This window comes from Oreochromis aureus, linkage group 3 (assembly GCF_013358895.1).
Source record: "Oreochromis aureus strain Israel breed Guangdong linkage group 3, ZZ_aureus, whole genome shotgun sequence".
NCBI lineage: Eukaryota > Metazoa > Chordata > Actinopteri > Cichliformes > Cichlidae > Oreochromis > Oreochromis aureus.
The window spans coordinates 94,662,757-94,676,837 of record NC_052944.1 but is presented as its reverse complement, the minus strand read 5'-3'; the positions used below and the strand labels follow the sequence as shown (position 1 = coordinate 94,676,837).

The 14,081-nt window shown below is 39.4% G+C and overlaps 1 protein-coding gene across 2 annotated transcripts; it reads left to right on the top strand.

Annotated features, from left to right (window-relative positions):
- Positions 1–5,814: 5,814 nt before the first annotated feature.
- Positions 5,815–10,164, top strand: LOC120438481 (pectinesterase inhibitor 10-like). Of its 2 annotated transcripts, none has more exons than XM_039608883.1 (5): positions 5,815–5,873; positions 6,926–7,091; positions 8,079–8,450; positions 8,587–8,654; positions 9,165–10,164. In XM_039608883.1, exons 2-5 carry the CDS (start codon positions 7,055–7,057, stop codon positions 9,249–9,251), a joined length of 564 nt encoding a protein of 187 aa, XP_039464817.1. In that variant the 5' UTR covers positions 5,815–5,873; positions 6,926–7,054; the 3' UTR covers positions 9,252–10,164. The 2 variants fall into 2 exon arrangements, with proteins under 2 accessions (XP_039464817.1, XP_039464818.1); XM_039608884.1 differs by having other exon boundaries at positions 5,839–5,869.
- Positions 10,165–14,081: the final 3,917 nt, after the last annotated feature.

Genomic DNA, 14,081 nt, shown 5'->3' with positions numbered 1-14,081 from the left:
GAAGGCCGTCTCTCTGATGACGTCACAGAGCAGAATCGTTCTGTCCAATAAAGGATCTCAGATCAGCTTGTGGCCACAGTTGGTTACTGTCTCTGAAAGTTGTCTCATGTTTCCTGTTGTCCTGTTAACAAAGGCTGGAGCTCATCATGCTGAGAGGGGAGCAGCATTTTTTGGCTCTTCACACATGTTCATTATATTCTGATGATCCTGGATGGAGACAAACTACAGATAAGTGTGTTCAGCCCAACTAGTTTATCTCATTACAGCAGTTTGATGTTTCCCTTTGAATCCCCCTGAAGATACTGACAGTGAAGCACGTACATAATACTCCAGCCTTTCAACTCTGAGCTTATTTAGTTCTATTAATACACTGAAATCTCATTTGTGTCATGAAGAAAGTCTTTAATCAAACAGAATTCAAAGATCAGAAACATTTCATATATGGAGTTAAACATGAATCATTGTTTCAACAATATATTTATTGTTGTCATAAACAGACAAGAAGACAACAACAAACTGCTCCTCCCATTCAACACATGTCAGTCCATATCCCAGCAAACTAAATCATCTCCATTTACACACATCAAATAGAAACATGAATCACTTGTAATGATTAGAAACTTGATCGAATTTCAAATCTAGTTTGGGGAGTCATTCAGTGAGAAACAGTGAAATGATTTTCCATGTGAAAAGGTGGACAGCAGAAACAGAAAGAAACAGTGAGAACTAAAAGAGAAACAAAGAGCTTTGGAACAACGAGGCAGCAGGAGGACAGCTGCAGTTTAACAGCTTCAATTCACTGACAGGAAACAAGATTAGAAACATCATCATCCTCAACTCATCTGCTCCACTGACACTGACACCTTCAATGGACACACCTTCACTTTACCAACAGTGCTGATATATGGAAACATCCTGTGAGTGAAAGTGTGTGTGAAGGTGTGTATGTGTGTGTTAGTATCAGGATCAGAGAACGACAGCTTTCCTCTGTTCCAGTCCAGATTCACTTTGATCCTCTGGAACTTCTTCTCTACTGAGAGAGCAGCGAGAGGAGCTGATGGTGAGAGTGTGTAGTATTTACTAAAAAAAAAAGTATTGAACAATATTGCCCATCTTCCAGACTGTATGATTCCCTTCCTCTGCACAGACTCTGCTAACACCCCCAGTACCCACCATGCACTGTCTCCAAATTCAACATCCCAGCTGTGAGTCCCTGAGTTAAAGCCCTCAGAGCCCAGGACAGAGCAGTAAAAATCAATCCTCTCTGGATTATCAGGAACCTGCTGCTTCTCTCCTCCTCTCACACTGATCAGATCTTCAGACAGGATGAGGTTTGGATGAGCAGTGTTTGGGTCCAGAATGAGAGGAGTGTAGGAGACCATGTCCTTCATGTTGTTCCAGATGTTGAAGGTCAGGTTGCCCAGGTGTTTGGCCTGGTCTATCAGAGCTCCTGAGGGCAGCTGTGGATCATCCAGCAGGGGGCAGCGCTGGACTCTTTCCACTGCAGCCTTGTAGTTGTGCAGGAATGAGACGTCTTCAGCTCTCATCTCCTCCTCTGTGGCTCTGACTGTGTCTGAAAGAGCTGCTATCTCTCTGCTCAGAGCCTCCATCTTCTCCTTCATCATCCCACTCTTCTGCTCCTCTTCCTCCCTCAGTGCAGCCAGCCTGGCCTCCTCTTCCTCTGCTAGAAACTGGTGAAGCTTCTTAAACTGCTCCTTAATCTGCCTCTCTGTGTGTCGGGCCTGGACCTTAATGTGTTCTGCTGTTTGATCAAACTTCACTTGAACTTCTTCACAAACCTTTAACTTCCTCTTTAAGGGCTCCAGAGTTTCCTGAAGTTCCTTCTTGTGTTGTTGTGCAGCTTCATCGATGGGTCTGAATCTGTGATTGGTGTGTTTTTCTGAGTCCTTGCAGACGACACACACTGGCTGCTGATGGTCCAGACAGAAGAGTTTGAGTTTCTCAGAGTGCAGACTGCAGAGAGCCTCTGAAGCTCTCTGATCTCTCTCCTGTAAGAACGACTCACACAGGTTCTTTAAAGCCCGGTTTAAAGGTGGTTCATACACCGATATTTCCTTACAAACTGGACACTCGTGTATTATTCTCTCTCTCCACCATCTTTTCAGACAGTCTGTACAGAAGCTGTGGCTGCATGACAGAAGAACAGGATCTCTGAAGACCTCCTGACAGACCGGACAGCAGAGATCCTCCTCTGATCTGGAAGCCATTGAGTCTGTGAGTGAAGCTGAAAACAGCAGACAGGAAGTACAGTCAGTCCTGGCTCCCCTCCCTCCTCTACTACCTTCACTGAAACTTCCTTTGAGTCGTGGTTTTGCTCAAACTCACATTCAGTGTGTGGAGCGTCAGCAGCTTGAAGCAGCAGTGTTGGAGTTTTCCACTTTTCTCTCCTGTAGCTTGACTCACTCAGAGGAAGTTGCTAGTTTGGTCTGAACTCAGTCTGATCGTCTGTGCGTCTCTCTTTACTGAGGACGAAGAACTTCCTATTTCCTGGTTTGTCACGTTTGAGTGACGTGAGGGGAGGAGAAAAAAAGTTGTTGTTTGACTTTTAACTAAGGTGTGTTTCAATCCTGCCTGTAGCTCAAAAGCTATAAAACAGGTTTTGTGACCTCAACCTTGGACTAAATGAAGAAATGGATAGGCTCAACACAACAGGAACTCAGCGCAATTGGCAGTCCACAAGTATAATCAAACAGTATATGAGCGACTATGGCCTTTGCAATGCATGGCACTCCCGGAACATTAGCTTCTGTTCTATGGGAAACAGGGAAAGCTGTGATGAGCAGTGTTGGGCAAGTTACTTTGAAATAGTAATTCAATTATAGTTACTAGTTACTTCTTTAAAAAAGTAACTGAGTTAGTAACTGAGTTACAATATTCTAAAAGTAAACAATTACTTGGAAAAGTAACTATTGCGTTACTTAAAAAAAAAACAAAGAACGTTTAACCCTCTGGCGGCCAGGGTATAATTGGCCATTTTTTTACTACTCTTGATTTTCTCTCCACATTTTACCTTTAAAAACTATTTACTTTGCCTTGTTTGGTATCATTCTTTTTAGCACAACCTCATGTGCCTGAATTTACAGTTATGTTCTCATTTTGTCATACTGTATAACCAGAATTGATCTAAAATCAGACAAAAAACACAAAATCACAGTAGAAAAAGTTATATTTTTACTGTAACAACCATAAACATGTTTAATGAATCATATTTCATAACTTCAAATGCAAATATTAATTGTCAATTTTAAAATCCTATGCACAAGTTTTGCAAACAACAAAGTTATTTGCATCCATTTACCTTTTACCCTTTTTTTAAAATAACCATTTCAAACTATTTAAAGAATAATCAGCTGTTCTTCAATAAGATGCCACACAAATTATTTGTGCTACTCCAAAAAAATCATTTCTGTCCACTATAAAGGAGAACATCACAGCCTGATACCTGCAGGTCTGACAGCAGCAGGTGTATCACTGCTGTTTCTACCTGGAGACAGCAGTCGCCTCATTGTTCTGACACACAACACAAAACTATACACAACACTACACACTAACTACACAAGACAACACATTAACTACACACTCCAAACACGCTAAACGTCACAAATCTCTCACATCTCAAAACTCGCTCTCTCTCTTTTCCTGCTCTTTCTCTCTCTCCCTCTGTCTTTCTCTCTCTCTCTCTCTCTCTCCCTCTCTCTTTCTCTCTCTCTCTCTCTCTCTCGCTCCCTCTCTCTTTCTCTCTCTTTCTCTCGCCGTCACTCCTAAAACTTTTTTTTGTTTTATTTTTTTTGCTCATAAGCAGAGAGCGCTTGCTAGGGCTAACGTGGCGAAATTACCGAGGAAAAAACGCAGCGTATATCTTGTTTATCACGACTCTGGTTTTACGTGGCCTATCAACACAATTTAAAACCTGGCACCTTGTTGCTTTGTCTTTAAGTGGTCATGTGATTGACTTACCATGACTACTTTATTCTTCCTCAGTCAAACAGCAGCACTCATGCGATTGTTTTGCCTCCTTAGCTCCAGGTGTTGTGCTAGACAGTGATCGTGATTACCGTCCGCGAGAGCGCGCAGCTGCTTAAAGCTGTAGCGTCCAGATTACTTACAGCTACTTCCGTGCAACTGATATAAGATGCGGTAAACTGAACACAGCTTCAACCGTCTGTTTGTTGAAAAATAGTAACGGACTGCGTTTCCTTGTTAGTAACTGTAACGCCGTTGTAACGATAGGAATAGTAATTAGTTAGATTACTCGTTACTGAAAAAAGTAACGCCGTTAGTAACGCCGTTAATTGTAACGCCGTTATTCCCATCACTGGTGAGATGCAAAATAATTTCTTTCTCATCACACAAAAAGAAAGAAGAAAACCATCAAATCCTTAGAAGAAGCCTACCCGTGCGACCAAGATCAGGAAATAATGAACAAAATGTGCAAAACAAAACTAGAATTAAATGAATTTATTAATAAAAAAACACAATTCCTGGTACAAAGACTTCGCTTGCAGAATTTTGAACACATTAACAAATCAGGTCGATTTATAGCTAACTACAAATAAATAAAGAAAAAAAAAACTATATGTGCTGTTAAAGATTTTTCTAGAAACACAATATATGACCCTGGAAGAATAAACAACATTTTTAGGGATTTCTATGAAACTCTATATTCACCACAAATAAACCCATCTAAAAATGAAATTGATCAGTTTCTTGACAACATAACTCTTCCAAAATTACTAGACAGTCAAGCAATGGCACTGGATTCGCCACTGACGTCAGGTGAACTCCAGGAAGCCCTGATAAGTATGCCCAATAATAAGGCTCCAGGCCCTGACGTCTACCCTGCAGAATTTTACAAAGAATTCTGGAAATTTTGACACCAGTATTCCAAGGAATGTTGCAGGAAATCAAAGAAAATGGCAGGCTACCACCAAATATGAATTCTGCCAACATTAGTCTCCTGCTAAAACAACCTGTTCTCACTTAACCCCCTTAACTTCTCATGCTGACGCTAAAGGTACCCTTCCACGTTTTTATGAAACGCAGTGCGTTGTCAATTCATTCCAATATGAACCCGCTCGCAGCGATAAGAGACGCTTCGAGCAGAGGCTTCAGCCATCCATTTACTCCAATAATAACCCCGTCACGGCGAAACGTGACGCCTTGAAGTACAATTTAACTGGAGAACCGGGGAACCTCTCCGCGAACGTGTTTTTCTCCCTAATTTAATGCTTTCTTTTAATGATATTGTTAACATTTCTCAACAAAAACACATGAAAGTAACACTGATAATTCAACAATAAAATCGCTTCATGTTGTGGCCATCACACAGTGATTCACGATCTGAAAGTGCGCAGATTTAATGTACATAATACTTGGTTGGGCTTATTATTTTTATTTCACACGTAAGAGACATTTATAGATTCATTCACCACACCTGTTAGTTTTAGATGCGCTCAGCTCCAACCAATCAGATCAATTTACGCTAACGGCGCACTAATCCCGTAACTGCACACTACCCATAATGCTATGGAAATGAAGATAATCAAGAGCTTGGTGCTACCCGTTATTCCTTTATTTACTCTAAAATAATAACCAGCGATAATACGAAAATAAACTGGCCCAGTCTTTAATTATGTAATTGCAAATTTAATTTTTTTAAATTTTATTTTATTTTTTACAAATTGCAATATTTATCCTTTATCGCCTTTAGCGACACGTCAACAGATCTTAAGCAAGGCGATTGGATGGTTTATACTGCAATGCATCTTGGGAGTCGTAGTAAATGTATCTTTCAACTCACGGTCCTGCAGCGAATTTTTCGACTCGACACGAGGCAGATCCTAGCTAAGTAAGTAAGTTGATAAACTGTGGGTAATTTGCATGTTCACTGAAATATTAATCAGCTGATATTAAACTTGAAATGTTTTCACAGAGCAGTCTGTGTACCAAGAGAACTACTTCTGCAAAAGTTTATTTAAATTTTTTTTTGTGATGTATTCTCATGTGTAAGACACTTGCTTGGCCACCCAGCTAATGTTAGTACTGTTCTATTTTAGCAATGTATCTTTACTGTAAATAATTCAGTTTTTTTTAACCATATTCTCGTAAATAACTCAATATTAACGACTTTAATCTCGTAATTGACTTTTTTTTCTAAATATGGTGTAATACTGCCTCGTAATACAAGTTATTTCTTTGGTCACAAATTATTTTTGTAACCATTTCACCAAAACAGACCTGAAATAATCCCTACATGTTCCATTTTCATTTGCAGAAATGACAAAGTCAAAAACCAAACCATGCCCTTCCTGTCAGGCTCCAAACAGTGCAGTGGATGCCTGGGCAGCCTGAACGTAAAGGAGGGATTGAAAAAAAAACAAAAAAACAAGAACAGTTTAAAAACAGCAACTGGGCTGCCTCTGTTAAAAAAACAGAAATGCGAGCAGGGTGGTTAATTCAGCCCAGTTGTCAGTAAGTTTAAAAGTTCTGATCTAATAAGTGGTTGGTCTGCTAGACAATTCTTTATTAATCACAGTTGTCAATATTTTCTTGTATATCATGAAGTAAGAAACTAACAAGACATGTATATACACATAAAAGAGCATAAATAAAAAAGTTATTCACATCAGAATAACATCATCACACTAAAGACATCAAACTAGAAAAAACTTCAACTATTTTTATTTAAGCTACTTCTGATTTTTAATTTAATCGGCTATTAACTGAGAGACAAAACATTTCACGATGGATTTTTATCATACATTTACAGGTTGGGTCACCATAAATACTTTTTAACTATCTACAACAATAAAACAACAAAGATGTGAAACTTAAAGGTTTGTTATACATCAATTTGCTTACATGAAAGACTGGCTGCATATGTTTTTCTTTGTTGTTCTTGCAGGTTTCAAAACTACATGCCCTGGGCTTCCAGCCAATTCTGTTTCTTGGACAGTTTGACCGTAAGGGCCGTATAGTAGGGGACGTGATCACTCACATCGAACCAGCGGAAGGTGCTGCACGTGACATCCTCATGAAGATGAGGAAACTTTATGAACACCTTCTGAGAAGTAAGATATGCTTTGTCCATTATCTGTAACCAGGTGTCCTTATCAGGTAGCCTATCCTAGCTGTCTTTGGGTGATACTCATGGTACACCTTAGATAAGTAGGCAGATCACCACGGGGTACACAGAGACAAACAAGATGGTGAAGATGAGGATAGTTAACAGTCACCAGCTATTCTATTCTACTCTACTCTACTGTATTTTGTTCTATTCTATTCTATTATTCAGCCAAGGTTCAGACCAGTAGCCTTCTTGCTGTGAGGCGACAGCTGCCCTACATGTACTGTTGCTAACATGAAAATAGTGTTATATATGCCTTATTACCTCCCCATGTGGCGTTCACATCACCAAAGCTAGCCATACTGAACCTCTGGTGTTACCCACCTGAACAATTTTGTGTGTGTGTGTGTGTGTGTGTATAATATGGTCTTTCACACTCATATATATACAAATGTAATTTTAAAAATCTTCACGAAAACCTGACCTGATAATTCTCTTCGAGACTTTCTAGTATAACAAATATTATATAATGTTACCAATATGAACACCAAGATTCTTAAATAACTTATATACTTTTTAAGAGGTTACCTGATTGCCTCCCTGAGGTAGTTAGCATCACCATTGTACAAAACTCATAAGTCACAGTACTAGGTTGAAGTGTCAAATGTTATGCACTACAAAGTCAGGAAAGTAGTGTCATCAGAGGAAAAAAGTCATTAGCTATCTGGATTTATAGTCACACTCATTAATTTATTAATGTACAATGTAGAAAAGCACTACAGATGTCACACTACCCCCGAGGGCACTTGTACTGAATGATTTGGGTCAGTGAGTGTGTGTGATATGACTTATTTGATGCCAATATTTACAAGTTGTAACTTTAGTAAAAACCTAACTGAAAACATGCAAATCACTACTTATTATGTGTTTATGTGTACTGTACATTATTTCAACCCATTTTAATGAATATTTAATATTTAAAAATTTGCAGAATTACAAGCTTCACCTCCTGCTAAAAGTTCTACACCAGCAGCTGGACCATCCTCTGCTGACAGTGTCGATGCTGGACCAGTCCCAGACCCAGAGGCTCTAAACGAGGAATTTATTTTGCATTTAAAGCCGGAACCAACATCTTCCCTCTGTCAGCCTCCTGTGTCCTACTCTTCATCTCTGCTTCCTCCTGCATCCTCCTCTCCATCTCTGCTTTCTCCTGCATCCTCCTCTCCATCTCCGCTTCCTCCTGCATCCTCCTCTCCATCTCCGCTTCCTTCTGCATCCTCCTCTTCATCTCCGCTTCCTGCATTTCCCTCAATTTCTACGGCGTACACCTTGGATGTCCCAAACAAAAAAAGGACAAGGAAAGGTTAGATGTTACGGTATTGTAAATGTACGAAATACATGACAGGTTCGTTAAGTTTGTTAAGATTTCTTTTTCTTAATTTTTGCATTTTCTCCAGTCTTACAGATCTCATGTAAATATTTCATTTGTTATTTTTCAGAATGCCAAAAACACCGTACACAAAAGATTTTCAAATATGAACAGATAGTAGAGAGGAGAGTTGTAAATGTAAGTAATTTAGCCTGCTGTTGTGCAGATTTGTTTGCATCTTTGGACTTCCCGGACTTGAACTGTGCCTGACTGACTATCCATGAGCTTTTGTATTTGATGAATCTAAGCTAATTCAGCCATTGAGTCTGGATTTCGCTCCAAGTAGGGCATTAAATAGGAACATACCACCTGATACAACCTGGTCATGCTGCCTTCCTGATGTTTAAGTTCTTTAAAGTCCTCCTGACATCATGCTCAGAAGGAGTGGTTGATGTGGAGGTGCTCCTTCCCATTCAGTAACATCTGCTTCAGTTAGTTTTGCTTGTGAGCCACAATGTAAGCAGTGTTGCTTTGCTGACATGCACTCGATGCTGGCAGTACAAGCATTGTAGTGGTTCTTATGTTTTTGTAAACTAATTGTATAATATATTGAGCCATTCAATAGTACACAAATGTTTATAAGCTCCTTTTTGTATGCAACTTGCATGTCTTTCTTAATTAACTGTTTGTTTATATCATGTTTTTCAGGAAAAAGAAGTTAAAGTCAAGTGGAAGCCCTGCTCGATATGGTATGTAGTAACAACTTTGTTGGACGGGAACAGACATTCATATTGATGATAAATAGTTATCACCACAGTTTGAATTCATGTATTTGGACTAAAGTAAATTGGGAGCTTTTAGCTTTTATCTGAGGAGCTTGATAGCAGTCCACCTCCAAAGTTCATTAAGAGATTTGGAGGTGGACATGGTCAACACTTTTAAAGGTGATCAAGTATTCAAGGATGAATGGAGATTTTCATTGTGGACTGCATGAGAGCTGTTGGGGTGAAAGGAGAATGAGGTTGGAGGAGTGAGTTAACAGGTTAATGTGTGGGTGTAAAACAATGGGGTAAAAAAAAGAGAAAGAAAATAATGAAAAAAAAAAAACAAAAATAAAAAGTGTGGAAGTGTGAGTGGGAAATTGTCTCCAACTAGGGGAAGCAGTGACACTACAGGTCACCTTCGTCCCCCGCTGGACACAAAAGAAAACATAATTTGGAGAGGTGTGGATGAAAGTAATTAACAACAACATCAAGAAGATTTTTTGTGTTTGTGGTTAAGATCAAATAAAAATTTCATTTTTGGGGTTTAAAGTCAGTAGAGTTCAAAACAAAATAAGTAGAGATGTGTTGCTTTAGGAGTGATGAAAACATATGCAGTCACAGTGAATAATGAAAGTCTCTCAGTCTGTCGATTACAGGTGGGCAACGGACCTGGATCAATTCTCCATGGGCGGCAGTCGGAAGAAAATTATAGGTTAAGATCATTAGAAACAAAAAATAGAAAAACCCAGCCCGAATTTTGGCTGAATTGTTTTGCCGCTTACCGTCCTCATCCTGAAAAAGCAAGCTCCAAGGAAGCTAATCTCTCCCTGAAGACACAGAGTGCAGTTCCAGAAGCACAAGCATGAACATCAACAGTGGACAGCAGTCCAAGAGACAATACCAGAGCAGAGAGGTCCAGCAGCACTATGGGCAAACGGCATCAGAAAGAGAAGATCCATCATCTTGATTGGATGAATAGAGATGCGTTTCCAGCAAGCTGCAACTTGTAGAGATTAGAAATTATTTTACTGTTACTATTCATAACCAATATTATTACTGTTGCATCACTTATCATTTATCATCATCATTTTATCAAAGCATTTATGGATATTACATTAAAGTCTGTATTTCAGGTGTTGTCATAATCACATAATAATCTTTCATTGCAGGTGCAACTGTATTCATGTTATACACAATGCATTGTTGTGCTTATTAAAGAGTTGAAGCTCGGTCAAGTTAATTAATGGTCTGAAGCTACGGGCAGTGCGATGTCTGGCCGATCAATTGAGAAAGTTAAGGTGACCCGAGCTATGACAGAATTGCGTACATGCTTACAATACACCACATATAACTTAGAAACAGAATAGAGGCCTGTGTGTGTTCAGCAACCTGCTGCATTGGAGTTTGCTTGGTAACATATGACTCAGAGTAAGTCAGGAAGGATGCCTCTAAAACGTCTTTGTTTGTGAGGTCATGCACTGAGGTGAAGACACACATAGTTTGCCTGCACAAACACACACACATTATGTAGACTTGTTTTGCTGTTTAATTCCAGAGATAAGTAAAATAACAGGAAGCATCTGGTGGAGGAGTAGAGGAAGGAGCTGTTCTTGTTTAGGGTGTCCAAGGTTGGGATGAATGTAACTGATGCATATTATCTATCTGCTTTGATATCCTGATAGTACAAATACAACTGCTCGTTTATTGTTCGGGGGAGATCGACGCTGATTGTGTGGCAGTGCTCATCTTCCCCACACGCGCGTGTGTTTAATAAAATCATTGCTTTGACGCACATTGGACCTGCAGTCATTTGTCTCTCACCTCAAACACGAATCGGGACAAACTTCATTGTGTGTGAAGGACTTTTGAGAAGAGGAGTTTGACATTTGCCATGTTTGGAGCAAGATGGCAATGAAAGACACAGTGGGAGCATGCACAGGACAAAGCTGAAAGAGAACTGACTGTCATTAGACTGCAAAGTGGGAGAACAGAACGGAGTGAGAGAAAGGAGCAGGTGAGGACAGAGGAATACTGTTTTAGTGTGGGGAATCAAATTGGGTTAAGAAATCCAGGGGAGACAAACGACTGCCTTGAAGTGGAGGATTTACAGTGTCCAGACCACCACAAAAGGGGGAGAAAGACAAGCACTGAGGTATGCAAGTTTACTGTTAGAGAAAAGGAAAGGCAACACCTCACATGCACATGATATGTACTAAAGGTAGCACAAAATCATACACAAAGTGTCACACATCAAAAGAGGGTATTTGTAGAAGGGGTTAACAACAAGCAGCGTGGTTGCCAATGGTAACCTGCAAGCATTTGGGGTTTAGCTGTGCCTGACTATGACGGAGATTTTCATTCAGATGTTTCTGAAACAAAATTTGGAGTGAACGGAGTTTTGTTTCAGAAAAAGGGGGAAGGTACATAAAAGGACACACAGAAATAGAAAATGTATTAACCCGACTAACACACACACACGTAATGAAGCTCATTAGAATCAAACACAATTTTAAGAAGGCAATACTGTTACCATCATCCTGTCTGGTTTATTGAGTGGGTTGAGAAGTGATACAAAGACGACTGAATTAGTATTATTTTGGGGAATATGATAGCAGGGGTGAACAGAATCCTGCAGCCAGAGTTTCAATGAGTAAAACTAGCAGATTTTTAGTTTTAGTTTAGTTTTGTTTTTTGTTTCTGATGTATGGGGAAGGTTGTACCATGGCACCAAGTTTTAGATTTGGTGTGTTTTCACCTATAAGAGAAAGGATATTCTGTGACAAGTCCTAAGACCAGGCTTCTGTATTTTTATTTACTTTTGTTTTTCAGTTTTATCTGTTATTTTCATTTTATTTTTATTTTTTGAACAGTGCACTGATTTCTGTTTGTGAATTTCTTTTCTTTAAGCAGATCTGCACGACAGGAATTAAAAGTGCTTAGACATGTCGAGAAAACCGTTGTAAGTGAGTTTCTCCAAAATTACAATGGGCTCTGGAGAAAGCCACTTATTTGGGACAATTAGAAAATGAGAGTCCCTGCCCAAAAAGGATACAGCGAGGTAATCCGATCTAAAGTTCTTCTTTTTCTTTTTGAAATGACGTCATTTTGCTGAAGGTGGAAATGAAAATGCAACGATAGTTTCCACTACCAGCAAAGAAAGAATGAATGCATGATTGAATGAGTGAAAAAAACTGACTGACCGGTAAAAGCTGACAAAAGCTGACAAGACTTGAACTGACCTGATCACTACTCAAGGTTAACCTCCACCTAGACAGGACAAAAAGGTGGATGAATCTATGTGTGTTTTTTACAGGAGCAGAAAGATGACAGCAACATCCGACGTTGCTAGAGCTTTGGCCGTACAGATTTAACCTTTGAAATGCCTCTTACTGTGTTTGTGAATCTACCAGGGGGTGTTATTCATGGGCTTGTGTTGCTCACAGAAGTTACTGTGAGAAAGTGTGTATACATCTGCACAGCGCTAACATCTGCATTTTCTTTTCTACAGCATTACAGTTCTTCAAGTGATTTGATATGTGTTACAGCAGGACACACTAATGGTTAATGCTTTTTCTACCACAGGATTACTGGGTTTATGAGTGAAGGGAACTTTGTTTACATGCTGTGTGTTGATTATGCTATTACACTGTGTTCTTGGGAAAATGTTGAATACTACAGGGGAGAAGTGAATGTAGTGTGAGACACATCCTGTGTTGAAACCGCTGTCACTCTTTTTACAGCAGGCTTAACTTTATGACCTTTTGCAGCACCTCTGGAACCTGTTGACCTGTGCCTGACCACCAGGATGATCCATGTGTGTTGCTAATGTTTTTTTTTTAAGAGTGCATGTAGAGGATTCGGCAGAAAGGGACAAGTGACATGAGAAAACAAATAAGAGATGCAGTGTTAATGGAATAGTTTAATATGGGGCTCATTAGTTTTTATTTTTATTTAGTTTTGACTTTAGATTTTCAATTTTATATCAGTTTTAATTAGTTTTTACCAATTTTTTTTACTAGTTTAGTTTAGTTTTTATTTTTTTGAAAATCCTTAGTTTCAGTTTAGTTTTGATTAGTTTCAGTTATAGTTTTAGTTGTGTTTGCAATAATTAAGTGTAACAAAATCCCAGTTTCATCATATCAGTCATTCTCTTCTGCTTATCCTTGGGTATGTTGCTATTCCAGCTACCATATCCTGCACCCTGGACAGGTCGCCTGTCTGTCGCAGGGCTAACACGCAGAGACAGACAACTCACATTCCCACCTATGGGTTCTTTAAATAAATAAATAAATAAATGAATAAAGGCAGATGAACAACCGTTGATAACAGGCAACTATAAAATGTATATCATGGCCGCAATGAGACTATTAACTCTTGCAGCACCGGGTGTTCGTAATTTTGGTTCAAGTGAATTGATAAACTTTTTGAAGGCAATTGACTCACACAGTTATGTAGATATCCCAGTCCTGTTGTCTCGGGATGCATCACGCTGCCTTGCCTGGTGTTAGCTTCTGTTTCTGGGGATGAGGGCTGAGTGTGCTCCCTTACCTTCTCAAGGTAAGCTAGCTTAGCCTTCTTGTGTGAGCTTTTCAAGTGCACTTTAAGATTTGTGGGATTTTTTTCCCTTTAGAAATGTCCCTCATAATTTGTCTCTTTCCACTACAAGACACTTGCTTTATCCAAAACAGTCATATTCAAAGTAATCCCAAATTGGACTCTGGCGCTTTCTACTGACTTTTCCTGACATGATTCTGCGCGTGGACGGAGCAGCAACACAGACAACTTGACTAACGTACTTGCCACCTGCTGGCATAATGAGACGCAGCAAGAAAAAAATCTGGAAACTAAACTTCATTTTCAC